Source organism: Hippoglossus hippoglossus, chromosome 12, assembly GCF_009819705.1.
Source record: "Hippoglossus hippoglossus isolate fHipHip1 chromosome 12, fHipHip1.pri, whole genome shotgun sequence".
Classification (NCBI taxonomy): Eukaryota; Metazoa; Chordata; class Actinopteri; order Pleuronectiformes; family Pleuronectidae; genus Hippoglossus; species Hippoglossus hippoglossus.
Window position 1 is genome coordinate 2121470 of NC_047162.1, and position 27421 is coordinate 2148890.

Genomic DNA, 27421 nt, shown 5'->3' on the forward strand with positions numbered 1-27421 from the left:
TTCTTGTCAAATAAAGTGATTTTAATTGTGATTCTGACTGGTCAGGGAAGGGAAAACGTAACTGTAGGTACGATGATTAAAATATAAATAGAAAATAATGTCAATTACAGTGAATTACAAAATATGTGTAATAGTTTACAAATAAAAAAAAAAAAACTTTTCCCTATAAATTTGCAGTTAAATAGTCCATTTCCAAATAACATTATTGTGTTGCTCAAGTTAGCAAGTCACATTATTTGCTGTAGCCTTGTCGAGGCAGTGTTGAATTCATAGGAAAAAAATTGTCAGCTTCAAAAAGTGGCATTGAGAACAATTTCAAACTTTACATCTTGAACTGCATTACTCCGTGTCAGCCGACTTCTGTCATACATGCATCATGCGTGTATGTATGACCACTTGTTTTTTTTTTACAATTGGTTTAGCAATTTCTAACACACAGCATGTGTACAGTGCCCACAATGATCCATTCTCCAACTAATAACATTTAAACTTACTATGATTAACAATTAATTTGATACACACACGTTCTCTAATGAAAACAGCTGATTATACAGTACACAAACCCGCGTCGTGATGGGTTATACAGGTGAGACGATTTATAAACATACAAATAGCTTCCAAATGGCAGAAAAGGCCATGACACACAGCATTTACAGTATGAAACAGCTTGAAACAGCCACACTCAGACACACCATCCCCAAAAGAGGGTGAATTCAACAGAGTGAGAGGTGGGAGTCTTTATATAGTTCACAGTGCTGAAGGATGTCAGAGATACAATGAACCTCAGTGGTGTCCCAACATAAAAATGTCAATTATTTGTCTGGGCCTTTGTAGGCTGGGCTTTATTCACTATTATTGTTTTCACCCATGTCTGTTTCTTCTTTTTTTGTTTGTAGAGAACTGACTTGCACCAAACCTGATGGAGGGATGGTGTATGGGCTGGGAAGGAACTCATTCAAGTTTGGTTGGAGATCTGGTTTAAGGGCTGGATTTTCTTTTATGACTTTTTGTAACTTTTTGTCAATTTCTCCAGGAGATAATGTAGCCAAGTAAAAATCTGACTTTTTTTATGGTGTTGAGACATGGATTTTAAACAATGTGGTGCAGATTACCAGACTATCATTTCCCAGACCAGATTTCCTTTGGCGGAGGTGTGCTCTCTGCCATTCTAGTTTTATCTTTGTTTACCATGTGAGGAGATCAACCTTGGATCCAATTTTTACTGTCGTTGGTCTAGACAAAACAAAAACGTGACGTTATCCTTCATCATTATGATGTAAGAAAGAACAGGTCTTGTGATATTCAACATTAGTTTGGATCCGGCTCCTTGTGAGAACTGGTACACTTTAAAAAAAAAGGTTTGAGACGTCAGTCTGCACTCCAGTCCACTTGGGAGCAGTTATGCATAAATGCTTTAGCTAACCGTCAATAGACCTCAAAAGAATTAGGTTACAAATCACAGCAGACACATAGCAACTGCTTTCCTTGCTTTTCTATATAAATACACAAATTAGCTTTTTAGAGTCCCCACATTTTGTATTTGAAGATTTCAGAAAGCATCGGACTGCTGCTGCAGCTCATGTTACCTCAAAATGGTGCAGCAGCTTCTCCCATAGCCACTGACCTCAGTGGTCCCAACGTTTGGAGCAGCAGGTTTGTGGGGTCAGACTTGTTTGAGTGGAAATGTGTGGATTAGACACAGGCACCATGTTGCTGTCACTCCTCATTAACACTTGCCGTGTTCCACTATCCTCCACATCAACTATAATTATCTATACATAAAGATCCCTCAGCCTGTGAGTTGTGCTTTAGTTTAAAATGCTGGTCTGCACAGTCAGAACCCACTGTACTCTTGTATTCTCCATACTTATTGTGGACAGTGTTCAGGTGTGGAGAGTGTTCCTTGCCATTCCCTCTACAGAGTACTGAACGGACTTCAAAGAAGCGCAGGACACTTCAAAATGACACACGAATGTACACACGCACACACACATGCACACAGACTGATGGGTGCCATCAGAGATGGTGCAGTGTTCATCCTGGGCTACAGCAAACAGAGAAGCGGAGGCTGGACTTGCAGGTGACCGGTGTGAGAATCTGAAGGTCATCAGTTGTTCTCGAACAGAGAGAGGAGGTCATCGCTGCTGTTGTTGGGGAGGTCGGGGGGGCCCAGATAGGACAGCAGCTCGTCCGGATTGGTCAGCTCAGGAAGAAGCTTCATAACAAAAAAAATTGTGATTAATTGAATTAAATACTTCAGATGCAAATTTCAGGATTTAGTTTTTTATGCTTTAATCTAGTCATACTCAAATTGAGATACTGAAGGTCAGGACGCATATTTATCTTAAACCTTAACTTAAAATGACCCCTCACAGGGACACAACTACAACCCTTTTCATAAAAAAAAATGAGAGGACAGATATTAAAATCTGTACATTTACCCTCACTGGCACTATACTTTTAGCCTATATAAACAACTTAAATAAAATAAAAAAGATTTTTAAGCTTATTGCTCGTAGTAACTTTATGTGCATTGGCTTGCGCCTTTGACTTTTTAATCAAATAACCAGGCCTAAACAGTTTCTCATCTCTTGTACTGATGATTTTCAATCGACTGAATATTTGCCATCGAAACCAGTGGAGGTTTGAACAGCTCCTTCCACCTCATAGCTTAATTGTTTATTCTTACATTCTACTCAGTGGTATGTTATTGTGGTAAAGCATGTGATTTCTACTACACTTACAAAGAGGGAAATCAAGTAATATTCACATCCTGCGGTCTAAAAATGGTTTGTTCTCTCGTAAAACTAAACACATGATCAACAGCTTTTCACTCACATCTAGTGCATGATCGGCTCCCTCTCCTCCAGGTGCTCCTGGGCCTCCCAGGCCAAAGGAGCCTTCGCTCTGCATCCGGGGGTTCTGGGTATTGGGGTTCCGCTGCGGCAGCGGGCTGCCGGTGTCACAGAGACCCTGGTTACCATGAACACTGGAGCTGTGCTGCTGCAGGATGTGCTGGGAGTGTTCCATTCGTCCAGGATGAGGGACCTGGCAGTGATGAGCAGGACGAGACACAGAGGAAGAGACACAGACACAAAAATAAATCTTTATTTTGGCACTCTGCTACAAGACTTCTCTTATTTGACTGTGTTGTCACCACAAACTGCACTTTGTATGGATCCCTGTGGGCCTTTCGTAATAGAGGCTGAACACCAGAAGTGTGTGACAGTGGAGGAGGATGGACTCACACTCTCAGCAGACAGCCCCTCAGCTGTGTGCAACAGGTGGTATGTGCTTAGTGGCTCAGTACTTTGTGTGAGTGAGAGAATCTCCGCTCAGTCAGTGCTGTCTACTTGTCTACTTCAGGTTCAGTTAAAGGCTCTTAACTGAACTCACAAAACCAGAAGGAAAAGACAGTCAGTGTCGCTCCACAGCAGCACATCATGGAAGCTTTTCTACCAAATCATTACAGGTAGACATCCGCCTCATTTACAGGTTTGCTGCTGGGGCTGTGTTTACTTCTTATGACTTCAAACATCGAATTCATTCTATCTGTGATTTGCACAGGGATGCCCATATATTTATTATATGCCCAGTCCAGAGTTATGGGTACATTTCAAGTATAGAAACAAAACAAAAAGTAGTAAGGATTTTTACAATTAAACTTTTTTTATTCTCATAGAACCATCTTAGCCAAGTTTTATGTTTTCAGTATTCCCTTACCCTATACCTGTAAGATTAAAAATATTCATTGTGAAAAACAATTAGTACAAACAGTACTTAAAGACAAATCTGTCAACTCTGTTAGAGCATTTTGGGTTAAATATATAGTAAAAGAATACAATACAATTTAAAAAAATGTGTCTCCCCTAAGAGAACTTTTGTCTCTACATCCATTAAGTCAATTTTAAGGCTAATAAGATGGAGACTTTTGGTTTTGAAGTAAAAATATAAACATGTTGTGCAATAGTATGTATTTCCTCTAAAAAAATAGCTTTAAGAATTAATGGAATGCTTTGAAATTTAATAAAGCACTTGTGACACAGCCTCTGTTTTAAATTCTTAACAATACTACATATCTAAAGCTCATTTCAAAAACAAAATCTTAAACAGAGTTGACACTGACAGTAACAGAGTTGATATGAATAACAGAGTAGACCCCCCCATTGTTAAAAGATAAAACATTTCCTGCCCGACATAGAAACTTTTAGAACAAATTTTAAAACGTGAAAATGATTTAATCCTCACAAATACATCAGAATTACAGATCATTCATGAACTTGAATAATAACTGCACGTGCCTCATGATTTACTGATCTGGAAAATCAAATTGGAAACACTATGTTCTAATGAGCATCATCTTATAGCAAATTCAGGGGCAGCCAGGGATATAGCCCAGCTTTCCCAGACATAGGCAAGCACATTAACCATGTCCTGGTTATTGGTCATGGACTAGAGAGCATACACATCCAGAATCGGTCACTGGCAAATTCTGCCCATATTTCTTTGTTTATTTCTACATGACTTCCTGTCACTGAGGTTGGTTGTGGAATGATTCTTTTGATCTTTCCTGACACATTTAATATCATCTGACTCACTCACTCATTCTTCTTTGGTGTCTTGGTACTTTTGTCTGATATCTTTTATCAGCACGTTGTGAAAAAAAAGAGTTCTTTGAAGCTCTGGAGAGACTTTGTTTTCCTATCGGTTTCCGCATTTTTGATTGAGGGGAGTCAGACACGTGTCAGTCTCTGGAGGTGTTTATGGTATTTTCGGATGGCGGTTGTTTTCTTTTTCAGCAACATCTTAAATTTTTTAATTTCCCTGCATAATTTGGAATTCTCCCATATTATTTTTCTTCATCCTGACCTCCTTTGTCTGAAAAAATAAAAACAAATTTAAATTCAGATATAATTTAAGTAGCATATTTCTTACTTAGAACAAGGGGCATTTGCACTCATCTAACCATGCATTCTAACACTGCTAAATAAATTGCACTTATACAATTTCACTGTACGAATGTGTCGTATTTCCTGACTTGTATCCTTGTACTTGTATGACTGTGTTTGCTCATTGTGGCAACTGTTGGATTTCTTATTTAACCCAATTTAAAAAAACTAAAAACAAATGTGTAGTTACATTTTCAAAACACATTCCCTGCTCCCTTGAGTTTGACTCCAACAAGGGAATGATGCATTTGTTTGGGGACTATTTTCAGTGGCAGATCAATCCACAAACAATGCTGTAAGTCAGTATTTGTGGCAGCAGGACAGGGGTGTATGTGTGTGTGTGTGTGTGTGTGTGTGTGCGCGCGCGAGTGTGTGAACGGTGATGAAGGAACAGATCATGGATGTGTTGTAGTAGTTTCTTGAAACAATGGAGAAATCTAATATATCAGACAGATGATACCCGTTAGTAGAATCAGTGTATTGATAGTTATGATCGTTTTCTTAAGATTTGATGACAATGAGAAAAAAAACTTTGTTATTAACTTGCCTTTCCATCTCTTTCAGGAGATACAGTATGTGCCTCAGTTGGAGTTACATAATAGTCATTTGTATCACTGGGTTTGTGAAGCAAGCTCATAGTACAGCGCCTTCTGGCAGGGGTGTATTCATGTAGTCTACTCAACCATTAGGGAAAATGTCCTGAGTGAAATGAGTAGAAGACACTGAGCATGATCCACTTCACTGTGGCCAGAGGCCATGTCAAGAAAAGAAGAGGAATACGTTTCTGTGCGTTCCCTACAACATGCATTATGCAATAAGAGGGTGATGGCAGGAGGTATTATTTTAAATGTATCTAACCTGGTCAGACTGATAGGGGAGTAGAGGTGGTGGCCCAGAGGCAGAAGCATACTCTCCCAGTGTCGGGGTGCCAGGAGTGTTGGGGAAGTCTGTAAACCCTGTTTGGCTGGAGAATCCCTGGCTCCCTGCAGAAACAAGAATGAACAAATGTTACCTCTGTGAAGAAAACTAAACAGGTCAGTGCACACTTTTATTTTGTCTTGCATAATAGTGGCCGGTGCAGCCTGAAAGAGAAAGGGGGAGGGCACTTCTTTGCATGTTGCTTGACATATTTGTCTGGGTCATCTCCCATCTACGAGCCCAATGATCTGACAGAGCGACTGTGTACAATATGGGCATACATAGATTACAGATATTATGCACAGCACAAGTCAAAAGGACACATGCTTTATATACATTAAAGCCTCTGGGTATATGGTTTCAAATCTTTTCCTCTCCAACAGTGAATATCTATAACATAATAAAAAATCCCCACAATATAAAAATTAACAAATATATTGTTGTGAGTATTAAGTTATAGATGTCTTTATTGTACAGTATTTATCAACAGTTACAACTTCTTCTAAAAATACATATTTTATTATTACAGGTGTATTTTACTATATCACCATTCATTATCTGTTTATACAGCAGCATCCACAAGTAGGTGTAAACCATGGTGTCAACAAGAGGAGTAATGACTTTTGACAAAGACACAAGTGTATCTCTTTACAACTACATTATAGTCTGTTATGAACCATTTATTAAATATTTATAGACTGCCTAGAATTTCTAAATTGGGGGAGGTTCAATTTCATAGGTCAAAAACTGTGAGTGTCTCATCTCATTTGAAGCAGCCAGGAAACAGAAAACAAAAAACAGCCCTCATTACAAGAAGCTGAAATACTCTTATGTTTTTGTCTGTCTCCACATCATTTAAGAATTATAATGCTTCAATAATACTTTTTTTTTTAAAAAGCACACTTAGTCATCCCTGACCACCTCCTATTCATGCCATGGAGCTTTCTGCTTCAGCTGATCATATTTCAGGCATCCACCTTCACACCAAACCATTCCCTCTTTCCTTAGGTCACAGTAAAGCTGTGGAAAGTCCCGCTGTACGCTCACAGCTGCAGTGATATAAGATCACTTCGGGTCCCCTAAGGCGACACTGCTGAACCTGTTCTGTGTTTGTCTGTTCATGTCTGACAACAGGACTTAAATCCCTGTCATTTCTAAATCCCTCAAATATCTTCAGGAAAACCCTTAAATCCCTGAAAGAATATGACTTTTTTCACTCTTCCGTAACATCTTAATGAATACAACTTGCCAAAAAATGGTAGCCTGTTATTGTTAAATATTATAAGATAATAGCACACACATGATCATATAATAACTACAATTCCTCATGGATGTTGTTTGATGATACTTAATTATTACTTTTGATGATTTTACCTTTTAAATTTGGAAAATTAAACAAAACTATACGTGAACAAATGTTAGAATAAAACAAGATATTTAAAATAGGAATATGATCATGTGTTTTTTATAATTTCTGAATTTAGGACAAACAGGCTGTAACTTATGCAAAAAATACAGTTTTCAACATTAGGTATTAGGATTGTGTGAAGATTAAAATGTGTTACAAAGACTTAAGCCTGAAGTGTCCATACTTGAAATAATATTTTCAGCGACGGTGTGCAGACTTTTTCTTGTGTTTCCATTTGGAAGTTCTAGCACCTGTACATTTAATAGAACAGTTGAGTCTGCCTCTTCATATTCAATTTCTAAACCTAAAAATAGGTGAATTCCTTTAATCAGGTTCTTATTTGTGCATCAAACTAACTCATAAATATACCCTGAATATATTTTTAACTGAAGCTGATGTCCTAAATCAGAAGGATTCATAGTTTATAAGACTGTATTCATTAAAAATAAAGACACCACCACTAACTCATTGACCCCTTTGACTTCCCTCCTCAAATAGAACCTAACCTGGCCTGTTGTAGTCGGGGGTGTTCCTGCCTCCTGCTGTCAGACTCTGGTATGGAGAGGACGCAGGGCCCAGAGCTGCGATCATTTCCATGACGTTGGGCAACACCATGTGGCTCGGGCTGACTGTGCGGCAGCGCTTCAGCACTGGACCGTCAGGCTCCTCCTTTATGTGCAGGTCTGGTTTGATGGGCACTGGTCTCCAACCACACACTGGGTCTATGGTGATCTCCTCATAGTCAGAGCTGGAGACAGAAGAGACAAACGGGTTTTCTAAGTATATTAAAATGCCACTGGACATCAAATATCCAAAAGATAAAAAACACAAACACTTATGAATTTCACACATAAGCTCTTACTTCTGGATATAGACAAGAATACCAAGCATGTACTGGTCGACCTCCAGCCCCTCAAGCAAAGCAGTTTTACTGCAGACGAGAAGAACAAAGTGTTATCTAAAGTTTTCACTGAGAGGAGTGGATCAGAGTGTAGAAAGGCCAATAAATCCATGTTAAATACATACTTGCACACAGGACATCTCCAGGTCCCTCTTTCACAATTAAGTTGCAAATAGGACTCCAGGTCAAAACACTAGGAAAGAGAGATGTCCACATTAGACAACTGATATGAAAGATTAGGTGTGTGTGTGTGTGTGAGTGAGTGAGTGAGTGAGTGAGTGAGTGAGTGACCTAACCTGTATGTGTCTGCAGTCATGACCTCTGGCTGGCAGCTGGATTCGTCTGAACGTGATCGGGCATTTGAGAGAGACTTTAATTGCCGTCTGCTCCACACCGTCCTCACCGTTCAGACCCGGGGTCCCGGGGATAGTGCCACTGCTGAAATTTCTCTTGACTGAAACAAAAAGAAGGGAACACAGTCACATCCCTGATCTACAACACGGCTGGGCGTTGTGGCAAGGCGTTTTATCTTCATCTTGGTCAATGTTGAAATTATATTTATCAGATTTCTGTTTAATTTAGATTTTTTTTCATTTATTCTTTTCATTTTTAAAGGTCTCAACCTTACTGTGTAAAGTACCTTGAGATAATGCATATTATGATTTGGTTATATACGATTCTATTCTATTTACTGTGGAAAAAGGTCGACTGTGGTTATGAGTATGTGTGTGTGTCAGAGAGAGGGACGTGGTTATTGGAAGGTAAATTGTATAGTGGTTGGTGGCGGAAAAAAAGTGCCATTTAAATGCAGCAATTTACCAAACATATATTCTCTGAGTTCCTGACTAATTGCATCATGGGATGTGTCTAATTGCTGGTCTGATTGTAAGGTGATAGACCTAGTGTACTGTGCAAGAATACATCACTGGTCTGTTTAATGTCAGACTCTAAGTACTGTAGCCCCCAGCTGTGACAGTGACCGAGGTGATGAGTAAAGGGAGCACACAGTCGTCGGTTGCTGAAACTGGCAGGTTAGCGGAGCTGTAGTTTAGATTCTGTGATTTTGTGAATCTGTTGCTCAGATCCGTACTTCAGAGGAACTGCAAGCTCTTGGCAAAGACCTTTTCAATATCACATCAGTGGTGTAAATTAAGAAATGGCGGCTACTGTTGGATTTGGACTCACTCTTTGTGATGCAGTGCTCAGCGGGCAGCAGTCTCTTTTTCATCAAACCCTGCAGGACAGACCTGACAGACGGCCGGTGGACCAGCTGTAACACAAACAGGTGGGACTGGGGGGAGATGGCGGGGGGTTGAAATGGCTATTGCTCAGTTTAAAGTGAGACATACAATCAACAGGTTGCATTGTGACACTGCGTTCATTTCAGAGCTACTTACACAACAGCATGCGGTTACTGTGATCTGTACTGTGTTACGTCCTGGCTGACACACTTGCTTTAGGTACAGAGGCTTGTGGGAGGTTTTGTTGTCCCCTCTCTCAATGGACAAAGGGGTTGCATTGACACTAACCTGATCGAGAGGAACAAAATGACATAATTAGAGTAAAGGTTCATCTAGAAACCCCTAAAGAGACTCAAATAACAGTGAACACCCTTTAAAAAATGGTGTTCTGACAAACACACACACAGTACCAACCAAAGAAAAAGTGAGGATGCTCACTTGCACAGAGGCAGGCCAGTTAGTGTTCATTTGTCTGTCCTCGTGGTGGTAGCACTTAAACTGCAGCTCCAGGTCAGGTCTGCAGGGGGAGACATAACACAATTAATCAGGGAGAGAATGGGTGGGGTTATCAGACATTCCTCATCTGCTTTTCCTCATGTGGTATTTTAAATGACTCAGGAGGAGAAACGAGAGAGATGCACTGCTCTGAATACACACTGTGTTACAGAGGGTCACAGCTAAAGTCTGGCCTGTGCTTTGAGGCTGCTCATCTTCACTACACAGCAGCTCACTCTCACTCTACCCTTTGTAATAACAAAATTAAAACACTAGTTTCAATATAAAACATTTAAAAAAAAAGAAATTATATCCTCCCGTTACTCAAATTTTAACTTTTAAAACCAGGATCTTTATCAGTTTAAAAATCCATGTATGTCACATATACTCAACCAAAACATTCTAGACCTGTGCTTTAAATGTAACATGTAATCTCTGATTGTATGCAATTTACAGTATGAGAAGAAAGAAAAATTGGACACCAAATACACACAAAAATCGGCCCAAATCATCTGTTGGTGTTAAAAAAACCCTAAAATCTGCAAAAAGAAAAAGAAAAGATGATTTCTAAACACATGATCAAAAGTCCAATTTCTCACCTCAACATGAGTGTTTTGTAGACGGAGTCTCTGAGCTGGAAGGCGTGGTTACTGACGGCCAGGTTGTGCTCCAGTCTGAACGGCTCTAACACGACACCGTCTCGTACCGGGAAAGTCAGCCGCAGGTCATCACTGGGGTTACCTTGAATGGGACAGAGCCGTGTTAAATACCCTTTTAGTTTAGAATTTGCTTATTACAATGGATGGGTCTGTAATGGAAAATTATACCATTATACCACACTATGTATTATCTCTGGATACTATTTCACCACAGGTCTCACCTGTAGAGGGCTGCAGGGTGCTGATGTTGGGTTTGGTGTCTGGTGGAAGGTACGGTGGTTTTGTGTCCTGGCCTGGGGATAGGTAGGGGGGTATGGTAGTGCCAGGTGTCATTGGGGGGGTGGGGTTCCCTCCCATCGGTGAGAGGGGATACCCGGGCATCACTCCACCCCGACCTGGCTGAGATACGAGGATGAGGAAGCGTGTTTAGAACGTCAGATCCTCAGCAGTGTATTTCTGTGTGGTCTTAACTGGACTCAGTCTTTAGTAAAAGGGACTGTGGTGTGTGCATAAATGTCTTACCCCGTTCACTGCGGCCTGTGTGAAGGCATTGTATCCCCCTGCTCCTCCTGTTGGCAGGCTGCCCTGACCATTGAACGGCTCCGACTAGTGAACACAAGACAGGAAACAAGACACTCAGCTAATGATCTGTTTATCTGGACCTGGAATAGTTCACAGTGGTGCAGAAATTAGTGTGGCCTTAATTCTTCAAAAACGTTCAGCAGAAACTTTTGAAGATTCCATTTTTCCCCCTTGTTTTGATCAAACCTCATCAAATCAAAAAGTGAAAAGGCTGCAGTCTAATTATTAATGATAAACATGCCTATTAGTTGGTCAATAAAAATTCAGCAAATATAAAAGAATTTCACAATAAAAATGTCATAAAGCCTGAGACATGACAACTTAAAATCTCCTGTTTTGACCAACGTATAGTCTGAGACCAAAGATATTAAATAATAAATTTAAGTAAATAATCACAAACCAGCATCAGGAACTAGAGAATTTTAAACAACTATTTAGCGATTGAAACAATTATCAAAATAGTTAGTCAAATAATCTCTCATCTGACTTATCATTTCAGGTCTAAGAAGGAAAACAAGGTAATAATAGTTGTAGGAAAGGACATACAATCAAATAACAGTTTATTTAAACACACTAAATTAATACACAAGAATATAATTTAAAATGTGACTATTTCCTATAAAGTTGCATGTGATAAATAAGAGAAGTCTCATCTCAGGTGTTTCAAAGTTATTATTAAAGTGTTTTTATGACTGTGGGGTCAAAGGTATAATAGAGATAAATGTCTGTACAGAATTTAATGCCAAACATGATTGAAGTTATTTAGAAAGAGATGAGTCCCACAGTACAAACTGTAGCTTGGTCACAATCATACATTTCTGCATTCAAGCCAACCGGAGTCAGTGACACGTTCCCAGCCCTTTGAGAGTCATTCTGTGTCACCTATATATTTTTTGCTTTTGTCAACTTACCCTATATCTGGATTTTTGTTTGCAATACAAATTATATTTTTTTGCTCCTTGTGACATTTGTTTTTGTCCTACCCTTTAAAAGCATTAAGAGATCCTCAGAAAAAAGGCTTGCTTATGTTATTATGTGCTTATGTTGACAAGAATATTGGAACATATCTTGGAATGATCAAAAGTTCAGATATCAATATGGTATCAATAATGGTATCAGCATTGGATGTGTATTATTGGTTGGAAGTGATTACCTTATAATACTGTGGAGGATTGGGCTGAACTGCTCCAGGAGGGAACTGTGCTGGGTTGTGTGGTCCAGAAGGGTACTGTCCCATTAAAGGCATCCGGCTGGAGGGGTAAGAGGGTGAGGGGGCACATCTCTGCTGTGGGCCGGGGGGGTACTGCAGAGGCTGGTTGGGGTATCCCGACATCCCACCAGAGCCGTACTGCTGTGCTGGATAACCCTGAAAAAATAAATAGAGAATGGAGGAGTTACTGAACTGTTGTTATTTTTAAAGTTAATTGAGAAGCAAACACAAGAGTGAGTGACTGACATTTTCTTTCTCTATAACACTATTTGTGAAGGTAATGCCACGTCATCCTACTATTCAACCAGTCAAGCCCACATTCAACCACGAAGTGGAAACTAATTGTATATATTTAATTTCATAAACATAACCAGTGGTTTTGCTGTTGGCTAAACGAATCCAGGACACATGCAGACAGAATAACCAGTCATCAACTCGTAAAACTGAATTTCGAAAGAGTGAGCAAACATCCATGAGTAAACATTCCTCACTAACCTCTGAATGGTAAGGCCGTTTGAGCCCCTGCTGTCCACCAGGATAGCCCACATGCTGGGCCATCTTCTGTGCCTGTGCAGCGTGAGAGGCATATAAGCCCCCAGCGGAGGGTGGAAGTCCGGGCCTGGAATTGACCATCCCACCAGGGTTCATCACTGGAGGGCCACGGGGGCCCGAATGGGACAGGAACTGGGTGCTGTAGGTTGATGCGCCACCCATCTGGGAGGGAAAAGGAAAGCAAGAGACCAGATGAGGGATGGAAGGGTAAAAACAAAGCTCTCTTAGTAAAAAAAGTAAAATCGCTGTAAGTGACTGTAAGAACAGGTGTTTACATCTACTTTAGAATTGGTTTATGCCAAGGAGGAGGCTGCAGAGTGAAAACATTTGCATAATTAACTGCAAAAAAACCAAACATGCATGTTGAGAGGGATGGTGCTGTACATTCCTGCATCTACTTTTCATTTGAGCTCTTTAATAAGAACCAACAGAGATAATGACTGTTTGCTAAGCTTCTACAGTGACTCTCATTATGTAAATAAGAAGTCTGTAGAGTAAATAGTCTGGCATGGGAGAGCAGTGTCAAATTATGTGATGTCTCTGCTGTTAATAAGAAACATGTGTCGTGAGTGTGTGTTAGCAGCAGAGGAGCAGCTTCTGCTTTGCAGCCGTCGGGACCAAACATCACAACTCTAAACCAGGCACGGTGTCAAAGATGTAGTTTTTCCTGAAGTCAGTCAAATGTTAATGTGTGACTTCCAGTGATTCCTCTGTCATTAATGAAAGACCGCATCTCATATAAGAGCGAGACTATAATTGATTTCAGTGTAGTGAGGCATGCATGAGGAGCAGCTCAGACATTTCTCCTTTCAGTTACTGCCACAATAACGTAATACAGTGATACTCTACAGAGGATCTATAAAATGTCTGTGTATGAAAATCATTGGCGCTTACAAATAACAGTAGAAAAGTAGCAATTACATCAGAACCATCTGATGAAATGAATACAATACTATATTAATTTTAAACTGACCAGAGGTCTCAACCCTCACCCAAGCTAAATTTATTTTTATGTAAACATTAGGAGAGAGAACCACATGTAAACGTGAATCACACCGATTCTATCATGTCATAAACTCACTCATGTTGGGTGTATGTATTGGGACAGACTGTGTATATTTTCAATAACTCATCAGATCCCATTTATTCTTTGGAATTTGGCATAGTCGAGGGTAAAAGTTTACTGAAACACAACCCTGGGAAATACACTGAAGACATCTTTCACTGCAGCACTGGCCTCATGATGTTAAACTAACTAATTAAAATGAAATATGTAATCAACTTAATCTGCTGGAAAACTGACAGGGACAGGCTGCATCTGCATTGGATCCACTTAAGAAAAACAAATGAATTGGGTCTGGACTGGCTGAGCAACATCACTGCATTCTGCAGACCCCAGGCTTTGGTACAGACCTAGACATTTAACAGGGAAACCTGCACATTCAAAACAAATAATTAACTTCAACTCCTGTATTTCAGTGGTTCAAAAATGCCTTCTGCAGAATATGAGGATGTGACATCATATTTAGTCTGCTTCCAATCAGGCAAGAAATCAGACAGAAATAGGGTTCATTCATTTCTAGAGAACAACAAACACAAAATAGAAAAATGACATCCATGAAATACAAATCTTATCAAATCTTATTAATATTTAGGGTCAAATTGATAAAGAGCAAAAAAATATTCTTTGCTTTTATTTAGGTGTGTGCAGCTTTCCCAGTTTCTCCCTTACTTCCTTAACTCACTAAAAAAAAGTGTGAGCCTTCCCTCCCTTCCCTGTTTTTATTCTTTTCAGGCATGTTTACCTGTCCATAGCTCAGCTCCTGGTGCTGTTTTTCCTGTATTGCTGAAACAGTTGCTGTGGCAGTGGCAGTTGCTGTGGCAGCGGCGGCAGCAACAGCGGCGGCAGCAGCCTGAGTGAAGTCTGAGGGAGGACGCGCGCCCAGACCGGCACCTCCACTGTTACCAGAGTAACTGCAGGGTAGAGGGGAAGACGGGGGAGATGAGTGGGCAGTGAGCTCAGAGTACTGATCGTACGAGCGTGAGAGGTGTCGTCACGAACATGAGTCAGAGCAGTGGGTGAAGAGCGGCCACGTTGACATATGTTAATGCAAAAACCCCAAAGCATGACAACAGCACGTAACAAACAGCACAGTCCTGAATAAAAATATATACAAATTCAATTATCATAGTCAATTGGTCCTTTTAATATGTCTGTGGCATGAGCAGTTTTGAAAGTAAAGGAACCTTTAACCAGACACACTGAGTTTCTTGGGTTTGTGGTCTTTTTATTTTTTTTCTTTATTCCTGAGTTCAGTGTCTGTGATCATCGTGAAAGTGAAAAGTTAGCTTGACCTTTTAAGAAAGGCACAATTACGAGAAATACACCAGGTTGTGTATTTGGTTTGGTTGTCAATATGCTGGAATTTCCCAACAGGGTTAACTGTTGCAGGAGCTTGTTATGAACTTTTGAGTTGATTTGATGCGTGTGAAGCATAGATGTACTGATCCTCCATCAATGTTTAGGATAAACATATTTTCTATTTCTTTTCTTGAAGAGTAGAACTTTGTGAAGCTGTGGTATTTTCAGTTGTGGTTATTGGGGGCTCATCCATGTGCCATGTTTGTGTGTGTTAACATAGTGACCTTCACCTTAAATTTACTTCTAATCACAACACCCATACTGTCCTGACGTCTGGACATCCATAAGAAAAGTTTGAATACAATTATTGTTGGTTTGCTAAGGACACATATCTGAATGAGGTTTCCTCTACATTCAAAAAATATAAGCAATTTAATTTACAGTTCTATTTTAAGAATAATCCCTTGTTGAATTTCTTCTCCGTTAAGCTGACATTAAGCGAACAGAAAATCATTGAGCATACCTTCCACCATAGGCCGAGGGTTGGTTGTAAGCGGCGTTGGGGCGTCCGTACATCAGTGGGTGACCGTAGCCTTTAGATACAGCGTCTCCATAAGACTGTTGTCCCATAAACTGGGAGGCCATGCCAGGGCCCATACCAGGGCTCATACCAGGACTGCCACCAGGCATCATGTGACTGCCAGAACTTTCACCTGGACCCATGGGCGCACAGAACACCTACATACATAGGAAAGGGGGAGAGGAGGGGGTTAGGGGTGGTTATCACGGTCATAAGAACCATAAAGCGCTGAATGTGTTACATTAAATCAGTTACAGAAAGCAAGTGAAAACACAGAAAGACACACTTAACAGTCACATTCACCTGAAAGAGAAACTACAGCTAAATGTTCTGGAAGTTCTTTAATTAATACATTTAATGAAACTCAGAGCCAAGTATTGAAGTGAATGATGGCATCCTGACCTGTATATTATTATCAAGTACTATAAAATGTAAATTGGTTCCATAATAAGTTAGGTGCTGTAAGTCTTCTACCATGGCCAAGAACCATGGTAGAGCAACAGTTACTTTTACTGAAATTAGAAAGGAGGAGAAGAACATTGGTGGAGATGATGTGTAAGACCATTGAACTGATTCGGGCATGAGGAGGGCGAGTTTTTAGTGCATGTATGACCACTGACAGATATGGACCAGACATGATAACACACAGACCAATCACAGTTATTTGGGTCTGTGTTGTCATGATGTGCAGTTACATTTCAAGAGAGGTGCGTGTCAGTGGACAGTACAGTAGCTACAGGCTCGATTCTGCAAAGTACATATTGGCCTTAACAGACAGACGGCAATCAGACTATGTGACTACCAGCTCAAAATAGGAACAATAACAACAAAATTATGAAACTATCAATCATAGTCAAAAGAAATATGATAAAAAGAGCCACAGCTGTACTTTCAGATTTCAAGTTCAAAATGACAGGCCTTAATTCCCTGCTCTGAGATAAACAGAAGCGTTTTATCAGCTTCTGTTGTTTCTGGTTTTGTGTAGTTACAGCTCACGAAACAAAATGTCCCAGAGTCATGTGTTACCTGACTGTGTGTGGGATTGGTCACGCCCCACACTGTGGTTACTACAGAGAGAGATCCTGGGTGCTGATTGGTGCCTGGTTGCCAGGAGACTGGGTCATTTAGGAAGGGGCCGTCACTGCTGCAGAAGGATACAAAGCTGAGTTGGTGGGGATTGTTGAGGAGAGAGCGTTCATTCACATATCAGATATAACAGTTCAATATCAGAGTATCACAACATTTTATTATTATCCATTTCTGTTTCACAGCTTTGGGCTCAGCTGTGGAGCAGAGACAGTGCACCTAGGTGGTCAAATCATCATTTACTGCTGAGTTAAAGATTAACCTGAGGGTGGTTTCTTCATCTGACAGTTGAGGTTACAAACCATTTCCTCAACAGGAAACAACCACATTATTTGCAGGGTGCCTTTGGCTGAAATATTTTCTACCACCACTGTCCTTTTAATATTTAAAAAAATTATTTCACAAAAATTTGCATTTTTTAGTAAAAGAATCACAGGCTTAGGTTGACATTAATCCAAATATACATCAGCCTAACTCCTGGTTTGTTTGTTTTTCTTTCTCTCTTCTTTCTTCACTTCTTTTCAGCCGCTGCTCGTCATGTCAGTGAGTTAGAGACACATTTCTTGCTTTCATAGCTTTCCAGAGAGCGACAGAGTGGTCAACAGTCTTTGTGGCTGCGCTCAATTAAAGGCTGTTCTGGCTCGATAAAAGCTCAAAATCAAGATGCTTCCAAAATGTCTGAACAAGAAACACTCGACAGCTGCTTTGTCTTAACAGTGTGTAAGAAAGGATCAGACTGGTTGGTCCAGTTTTTAGGGAATTTTTTCATCTTTGCTCTTCTAATTATTCATAGATCAGTCTGAGGGCAGTGATGCCTGCACTATCAAATGAAAAAACAAGCAAAAAATAAGTATTACATGTTTTGCTTAAATCATTGTGCAAACAGATGTGTGTTATTTCAAAGGCTTAATGGATTAATGAATGTAAAAGGATATAATGTAAAATCCAATATTCAAGTAGAGCAGAAAGCCAAAAACACCAACTAATAGTGACTATCAGAGCGCACTACTATAGTATAACAATATAGGAGAAGTTAATCGTTAACTTTGCAGAAACACAAGTATCGATAAACTGTTAATCCCATCTCTCTAAAGGCTATAATTATATAAATAAATGACCAGTGTATAAGAGGCTCTGTGTGAAACTGAAAGTGAAAAATAGTCGATATGCGCATGATGTGCACTATGCCAGTCATTGATTATCTATCTGAACACACACTGCTGTCATTTACCTGTATCTTATGTTGACTTTGTCACAATAATAAAATCAGGAATTTATCAGAACCTCATGGATGGCTGTTGGTTAGCACAGTGTTTATGAGACATAATAAATCACTTTTTCATTCTCTGGTCAGACAACAGAAACAAGAAACGGTATAGAAGAGGCCACAGAGAGCAGTAGACTGAAGGGCAGACTAAAGCTGTTCTCAGATATGACCTGCGGAGGACCTGCAGACAGTTTGGTCCAGACTTTCACCAGAGGTTTCCTTTAACATATGAACAACCCAGCAGGAGATTCTTAGCTCAGAGGCATTCACAACAGCAACAAATGATCCACTGTGTTCAGGTGAGAAGTGGTGCAGCAGACAGATGCATGTAATGTATTAATTCTGCTGCGGAAATCACGTGATTTTGTTTACACCACATCGACCCTGTTCGCCAAAACCGTTCTTGTCTGCTTCGTGTACGGCTCTGCTTTTTCATCAAGAGATATTTGTTTTTGCATTTATACGTCTGTCGTGTGTTAGAAACGTCATCAACATGGCAGTGAATCTGGATGTGGATCTCCTGCAGACTTTATACTAGGAGGTCAGGCACAGAAAGTCTGCATAAACTGTGAAGGCTCTCGCTCCTTCATTTGCCGCTTGTCGAGTTGTCGGACATTTGCTCAGACACATACAACTCCTCCACAGAAACTCCAGAGGTTTTCCGGAGTTCAGTGCATGTCTAAAGGCAGCTGGGTCTGTAGCGGTCAGTCACAGCAGGGGGCTGAGTAGCAGCTGCGCTCCGTCTTCTCTAACTTTCTCTGTGATCGCTCATTTCAAATGTCAATACAGCAGATCACACTGTGGTCATTAACCTGTATTTCTAGCTTTAACTCAAACCTTTCTCTCTGTGCACAAGGACTTAAACTGGGTGTTTGCTTGAGCATAATCAAACACATCAAAGGAGAATCCTGCAGAGGTGGCTGTCCCTTTGGTCATGTGTCTTTGCCGCAAAAGGATAACTTCTCATGCCGTTTTAATTTTGATGATTGAGACTGGAAGTACCAGTGGCACAGAATTTCCTCAACTTTTCTTTAGTACGTGATAAGAAGTTGACAGGACTCTCTGAACATGGAATTTCACAATCCTAAAAGCACTCACTTCACTGGGAGGAAATACCGCAGCATGCAGCAAGTTGCTGCCAGCAACATTTAACATTTACAGAGGAAGAGATTTATCCACTTTTACAGTTGTTCGGGCATTTCACTGTATAAAGAGGTTGCTATGGAGACAACCTGAAAACACAGGTGAAGACGTTTATCTCACGTTTGTGTGCAAATAACTTGATAAGACAACTCAAAGTGAACTGACCAGTTGATGACCAGCTTCATGACAAGTGATCCAGATAAACCACATTCAGTAGCTGTAGACAGCTCAGCTTCTGCAATGCAATGTGACTACATCTGTCATCTGCTGTCTCATGCAAGCCCACATTCCTGGCAAATTACTTCGAGACGCAAACACTGGAATTCTACTGTTAAACTTGCAATCATCGCAAAAAAAAAGGTAAAAAGGTTGCCACCTTCTTGAGTTTAAAATTCCATTGTGCATTCTTTTGGCCTCTCATAGGCCTCTAAACACAATCTGTCACCTGAACTGGATTCCTGGATCCTATTTCATGTCTCACCAATACCTTCAGCTACAAGTGACACACCAACGCAACCACCGGCATCGGTCTGAATTCTTGCTTAGGTTCAGTGACACAAAGACAGAGCTGGAATAAGTTAAACTTGTTTCCACCGCACACGCCCCTGGGCCCAACAACAAAACCATAACAAATACAGCACTGGGCAAGGCAGGTGAGGTGTCACATGGTTCACCTGAGGACACCGAGTTTAATGTCACCACTGTGTGTTTGTGTGTGTACCTTTGTGGATTGGGAGGCAGGGAGGGTTTCATGGAGTTGAGGGGGTTCATCGGATGAACGGGGGGATCATCAGAGAGCCCCCACTGTCCTCAAGTAGCAGCTCCTGAGAGAGAGAGGAGGAAGACACACACATAAAAAGACAGTTACTCAAAGCTCATTTGCTGCACAGCAACAATTTATCATCACTGCAGCCCACACTGTGTGCACTAAGACATAGTGCCCTCCCACTCATAGCCACTCACTTTAATCTCTGTGTGTCTGGATGTGTGTCTCTCTCTGTGTGTGTGTGTGTGTGTGTGTGTGTGTGTGTGTGTGTGTGTGTGTGTGTGTGCATCAAAATGTTAGCCTATCACTGACTGCTGTAGCTCTGATACCTCTCAAAAGGAGGGGGAGGGGTGCTGGGAGCTAAATTTAGCATGCTGATTTCAAAAGGAATTTAAGAGAACGGAGATGTGAGGAGGCAGACGCTCCGCCCGGGCACGCCGACGTACAATCAGTCGCTCGCCAACACCCGCTTGTTCTTCTTGTTCCTCGATTTGGTTCATTTAATAACAGCCCTTCGTGTTTATCCGCCACCTTCCCTTCTTCAATACGTGATCTTTTCTCCATTTCCTACACAATCCTCATTTCCACTCTGCTGCTGCCAACTGCTGCTCTCCTCCTACCTCCCACTAATGATTTTCTTTATCTGACGGTTACCAACTGACATGCTAATTTTCCAACATCAGAGCCTTGCCTCAACATCCCCTCCCCCTTGGTTCTTCTCTCTGGTTTCCCTATTGCACTTTGCAGATTTGGGTCAGACACCCCACATCTTGTACAGCAGGAGGGGAGGAGAGGGCTCCTCAGATCACATGACTGAAATACCTGTATTCCCTCCGATCAAAAGACATTGTCAGCCTCCAAACAGCACCTTGCAACTTCCACCACAGCTGAGCAGCTAAACCACACAATGCAAGAGGTCTGTCTTCATCAGATGCTGCAGCACAGTCTGTACCTGCAGAGGAAGGATTGAGACACACTGTTCCCTCTGTTGACCTCAGCTTTCAGACTGTTTTTCACCCACGGCTCTTTGTGCTGCCTGTTCTTTTCTTGTCCTCTGCCTCTTCCTCTGCCATCAAACTGACAGCCAAAACACTGCGGGCGCTCAATCAACCCTCAACTGACCCAGTGCTCCCACAGCCACTGTGTTGTTTGGTTAGCACTGATTTCAGCTTTCATGAGCAAAAGGAGATGAAACAGAAAACATGACATGAACCTGTTCAAGGCAGTTTAGATGGTGTGGTGTTTTAAACCCCCAAAAATGTTATCTGCAAATCATATTCTCACTGTTTGTTATAACTGTTACAATCATAAACAGGTATTTGTTGGTGAAACTTTGCATATTGCATGTACTGTTACAATATGAAAAGGCTAAAGGTGTGTACTTTTAGTACGGCTGAGACAATGTTTTCATTACTGATTATTCCGCAAAGGTTTTTTTTTTTCAATTTAATCAAAAGTTAAACAAATATGATTTCCAAGAGTCTAAGGTGACATCTTCAAATGTCACTCCAAAGTGAATGCATTCACAAAGAAAAGCAGCTAAATGTCATTTCAGAACCTGGAGCATTTGGTATTTTTGCTTTTTCCATCTAATCAATTTATTCACTTTTCACTTTGGCCTTAAATTACACAGTGAGACAATTGTTTATATTTCATATAGCAACTGTTTTACACTCAGAGGAGGATGTGGTATATGGTGGCAGCATCAACCTGCTCATCATTACTTTACCTGGACTGCTCTGATATGATTATGTAAAACAGCCTTAAGGCCTTTGAGAAGTTACGTTTCATAATCAAAACCAAATTACTAACATTAATCCAAACATACTGTAATCTCTATACATTAAATTTCGGCAGCTAATCACATCTTGAGCCAAAAGGCCACAATCATATTCAGTTAAAGTGATCATCAGTTTGATTTAAGTCACAGCTATTAGTGATCCAGTGTGCATCAACTGCTTGAGGGGAGGAGAGAATGGCAGCTAGTCAGCAAACATGATTAAACACTTCCTCTGCTTCTTAGTCAAATACAAAGCAAAGAGCCCTTTACATAATTTATTAACTGCCACTCATTGTTTTCTGAGTCGAGCCGTCCCACAACCGATCAAGGTTCTTACTTAAGTGCCTCTTTTATTTTGACAGTCACTTATCAATACTGACGATCTCATGACCCAATCATTCATGGCACAATTTATATTGGGAATAAAATGAAATAATCTGACAGAGAATTAATCAGCAAAGATTTGATGAATCCTTTAGGTCTTTCCTCAAGGAAAATACCTGTCACCCCTCTCTACCTGCAGTTGGAGGGAGAGGATTTTCTCTGGTTTATACCACTGTCATTTGGGTTTTTGGCTGTTGATTGAGTGAACTAAAGAAGAAATCTAAGAATGTCTTTCAGGCTTAATTTTTCCGATGCCATTTTTCCCCACCCAATACATATTGCCAAATTGGCATTTTAGCTAGGTGTGGCGAACACTACACTACTGAAAATAAGTTCTTCTTCGCTGCTCTAAAAACAGCTCGACAGTGGCAGTGCAGTGCAGTGCAGCTGTTGTTTTGAGACGGCAAAGAAGAAGTGATTTTAAGGAAAATAAATTTGCAGTCTTATCTGGATGAAACGAATATACTATAAAAAAAAAAAGACGTGAATATAATAGACGTGGTACTGGATCGGTACATAGATTTGCTTACTCGCCTTTGACCTGCATTTCGGCAGTATCTGAGGTATCTCTGATGCTTTATAGGAACATCTCTAGTTTGAACCCAAACTATTTTTTTTTTCAGAAACCTAAATAAATAGCTGCTCTTAAACTTAATCAAAATGCTACTGAAAACTGGATGAATTAAAAAGTGAAGATAGTAAGTCAGCTAAGTCTAAAAATGTGTCAATATCATCTTCTGATCTCACACAAGACCCGAACCTCAGTCTCATGTGTGAAAGTCCTGAGCTCAACTCATTTATCACCTCAACCTCTGCACGACACGGACTTGGTCGCTCTTTGTGAGACCTCTCCTGACTTCCCATAGGCTTCGTAAAAAGTGGTGTTTAATAAGCATCTGACAGCAGCAGATGTTTAGAATGTGACAAGGCTCCACATTAACAGTGCACTTTCACAATTTCCGTTGTCCTGTACACATTTTTGTTAACAAAAACATTCCTGGTGAAGACGAAACAGGTCAGGAGAGTATTCTCAACAAATATAACCTCTACACAGGTAGAATTAATGGCAACCATGGATCTGAGCCTTCAGCTGCTAATGTATTGTGTCACATTACTTAATTAATATTTCATATATGGTGCTTCTCATCTCAGCTTCAGGTTGTAGGTATAGACTGAGCATCCCCCCCCCCCCATTTCTCTCCTCTCCCCAAACTGTCAAGGCAGATCGCCGCCTACACTGATGTCTGGTTCTACCAGAGGTTGAGGGAACTATTGGGTTTCTCCAGAATATTGTAGGGTCTAGACCTTACTCTAAAGTGTCTTGAGATAATGTGTGTTGTGATTTGGCACTACACAAATACAATTTTATTCAACTGAAATGAATTTCTGTCCTTTCAGCCAACACAATCAATTAAAAATGTGCATTGTATTCTAGCCTTAGTTAGTAGATAGGATGGATCCAATACTGGGTCTGAATTCAATAAGATCCTTTAGGCCTGCTCTGTACGAACAAGGCTAAGAGCCATTGACAGGCTGTAATACAAGTCATGCCAGTGTGTATATTATCAGATACACCTGGAGGACACTGACTGAACCTTTAAAGAAATAAACCTGGCAATGCACTCAAGTTAACACTCATGGCTAATGTGCCATTAAGATGCAACTAATGAACATTTTCATTTGTAAATATCCGTCTTTAAGTTAAATAGTCACTTTATCCGAAATTACTTACAAAGAGGTACCTTCTTCAACTTACCACGTTTGTACAGCTCAAAATCGAATTAGGAAATATTATTTTTACAATGAAATAAAACAGAGAAAAGCAGGAAATGCCTGAAATTACCAGCCTGGAACAAGAGAATATTTCACATATCATCACATGATAAATGATTTAAACAATGAATTCACAGTCAGTAAGATGCGTTTCAGTTCTGGCACTGATATTTAGTATAACAAATATTTTTATTCTCAATTGATGTACCTATTATTTTCACAATTAATTGATTGCATCTATAAAATGTCAGCAAATAGAAAATAATTATCACAAAGCTGAACAACAAGGCCTGAGATGCAGGCCTGTAAATAAATGCATTACTTAGAATTCAATGAGCAACTATTTTGTTAATCTATTAATTCACTTTTACATAAAAACTTTAGTCTGTTGCTTTTCTTTGTCTAATGTGGTTTTAAGATGTAAGGTACATTTTTGGTTCACCAAAAAAAATCTATTGATCAACAACTGGAAGACTAACATACATAACTGTTGGTGGCAGAACCCAATGTTTACAGTGGAGATTAAATGATCAGCCAATTATTCGATTAGTTGAATTTATGAGGAAAAATTTAACAAAATGCACTGATTCCAGCTCAAATGTAAATGTTTGCTGCTTTTCTAAATCTTCTATGATATCAACTTGGAGGTCTAGTTGGACAATAAAGACATAATCGATGAATTGATTAATAGAGAATATAAGAGTTAATTGATACAGATAATAATCATTAGTTACTGCCTTCATATATACTTTTAAATATGGCAGAACCAATTAATAGGCTCTTAAACACCATCATGAAAAGGCAAGCGACAGATCACCACAATGAAGGGCAACATAGAAATACTCTCACACACCGACAAGAGACCTGTAGAAACTGTGGTTAATTCTGGTTAGAAGTCCAAAACAAAGAATATGTGCCATGCACAGTATGTTGCGTACTACAGTCGCCTGGAATAAGAATTTCAAATTTCAATTAATAACCTCATTTTGTACCATAAAAGGATCAAATATAGTGTCCGAAAACTTTATTAAGTTACTCTACTGACAATCCTCATTTACATCATTTAATTGTGTGTATATATCTACAGTAGAGACGCAATTATTTGTCGATTGACCCAAAATATATTTTCTAAATTAATACATTTCAGACATTTTTCCAAAAATGTCCAAAGTTTATGGGGTATTTAAGTTTATTCTATAGCCTGATAGTAAATCTGTCATTTCAGTGGTTTTGGTGTTTGGTTGGATAAAACAAGCCACCAGATCACATTAACTTTTGCAGTTTTTCAAGCAAAAATGCCAAATAATCTCTGGTTTCACCTGCTCAAATGTGGGGGTTGGTTTCTTCTCTTTGTCATGTGTGACAGCATGTTAACATCACAGTGGGCTCTAATACACTGTCACAGAACAGTAGGAAACTTTTCTATATCTACATGAAATCATTGGGGGAAATAAAGCAGCAGACTAACTGAGCTGCAGCGAACATGAGTAAGATCATACAGCCAAAAACTATTAAAAAAAACCCCTGAGAACATGTGGAGGCTTCCAACAGCAGCAGCCTCAACACAAGCCCCCCACTTCACTCTGCAGTTGTCTAAGCACCTTCATTATCCAACACTTCTTCTTCATCTCATGTAAACACTGACCCAAAGTGACTGAGCCCGGCTTCCAGCCAAGACAACATGTTATTGTACCCATGGTACATTCAGGAAGTCATGGCCCAGAGGGACAAACAGGCAACCTCACCTCAGACCCACTGCAACACCACAACACATGCATGATATAAAAACAACAACAACAGTTGTGAGGCATGTAGCCTGTGGGGGGGGGGGGGGGTTCGTCTCCCTTACACAACCTCTCCCATGATGTGATTATCGATCTGTGAAGATATGACAGTCGGATCAATGCAGACGATCGCACGAGCACACTCACGTCTACCTGCAGCTCCTCCTGCAACACAGCAAACCAAACGTGCTGCTCACATTCGCAGCAGATCGGAACAAAGCATTTGAGCGGTGTGGGGTCCAGCCTGTCTCCCTCTCCCAGTCTCTGTCTGTGGGTTATGAATGTGTGTCAAAATGCGAATCGCGGGTGCGTTTTGTTGCACCTACCTGCCTCAGCTGCTTTAGAAACGCAGATAACGTCCACAGCCCCGGGTTAAAAAGCGCCAATAAACGAGGGGGGAGAGCGTGAAAAGGCGTCCGGTTGAGGGGAGAGTCCGGTGTCGTAGCCTGGCGGTGTTAAGTTAGTGTGATGTGTCGCTGGAAACAGAGCAGGAGCGAGTGGAGGCGCTTTAACACGCTGCTGCTGCTGTTAGCCACGCAGTGCTAACTAGCTCCCCGGCAGTCCGTGGCACGTTAGCCGGTCGTTACATTACCTGTTCGCGCGGAGGGTGAGAGCAGCTATAGCCCCCAAAAAAAGCTGGGCCCCCGTGGCTGGGAGAAAGTGAAAGCTGTTCGGCCCGGTAGCTTACCTTTTCCCCGCAGGAGCCGCTTGGTCGCCAGGCAGCGTTGCGTTAGCCGGGCGACATTAGCCTGCTAGTGTCGCAGTCGGGCTAGCGGGGAGAAGAGAGGCAGCCCGATGAGCGGAGCTGTCGTTAATATGACCTGTTAGCTTGTTGTTTCCACACCCCGGGCGTATAATAAGTAAGTACGCTATTCATCACTTAGCACCTAATGGCTCATGTGTTGCGAACTTGACACATTAAACTACACAAACTAACTAAGTACACGCGGGTTAATAGTTGCGGTGTGCGCTCGGGCCCATAACCTGGCACCTCGGCTCGGCTTCACCTCCCTCATTGCACAATGACCCGCTATAATATATTCATGTGATCACAGGGATATAATGTCTCCCACCGAGGAAGACCCCTCCTCCTGTGAGTCAGGCGGCTGAATGACTAACCACAGAGAAAGTGTGTGTGTGTGTGTGTGTATGTATGAGTGGGGGGTGGGGGGGGGATATTGAAATGACATCACCTATAAATGATCACGTGGGTGTGTGATCCATGCATGATCAAATCATCCACCTGCACAATGAGCTTTTCTTCAAATGATCTTCCACTGCTACTTTCTCATTTCATCAGCTCCTCCAAAGGACATTTTCAAGCAACTGTGGCATGCGCACAGATTTGGAGTCGTGCAGTCCAATTTTTCTCTGCAGAGGCCACAGCTTGCAGGCCTTTTTAAAAATGATTTTTGACTGGTAGGATGTTCAGCCTCTCCTGCTGCGGATCACCTGACACATGGCGTCACCATCATGAATGAACTACTTCATGCACAGTCCCCCGACTTGAACATCACTGAGAATCGAGCGGGACGGAACAGTGTCGTAGCACAATAAGATTAAGATGCTGTGCGTGTCATC

At 40.8% G+C, this 27421-nt stretch overlaps 1 protein-coding gene across 10 annotated transcripts; it reads right to left on the bottom strand.

The window, feature by feature from the left end:
* zmiz2 (zinc finger, MIZ-type containing 2) lies at positions 1-26996 on the bottom strand. Of its 10 annotated transcripts, none has more exons than XM_034602754.1 (20): positions 26529-26994; positions 20075-20177; positions 16884-16998; positions 15801-16015; positions 14721-14889; positions 12859-13077; positions 12307-12519; positions 11094-11177; positions 10793-10970; positions 10512-10653; positions 9832-9934; positions 9574-9705; positions 9362-9467; positions 8473-8630; positions 8302-8369; positions 8138-8206; positions 7782-8023; positions 5808-5932; positions 2839-3048; positions 1-2215 (listed from the first exon to the last, which is right to left on the bottom strand). In XM_034602754.1, exons 2-20 carry the CDS (start codon positions 20122-20124, stop codon positions 2108-2110), a joined length of 2706 nt encoding a protein of 901 aa, XP_034458645.1. In that variant the 5' UTR covers positions 20125-20177; positions 26529-26994; the 3' UTR covers positions 1-2107. The 10 variants fall into 10 exon arrangements, with proteins under 10 accessions (XP_034458645.1, XP_034458641.1, XP_034458646.1 ...); XM_034602750.1 differs by having other exon boundaries at positions 16884-17001; positions 26529-26992; XM_034602755.1 differs by lacking the exon at positions 26529-26994 and adding an exon at positions 26167-26522.
* Between the last annotated feature and the right edge of the window lie 425 nt (positions 26997-27421).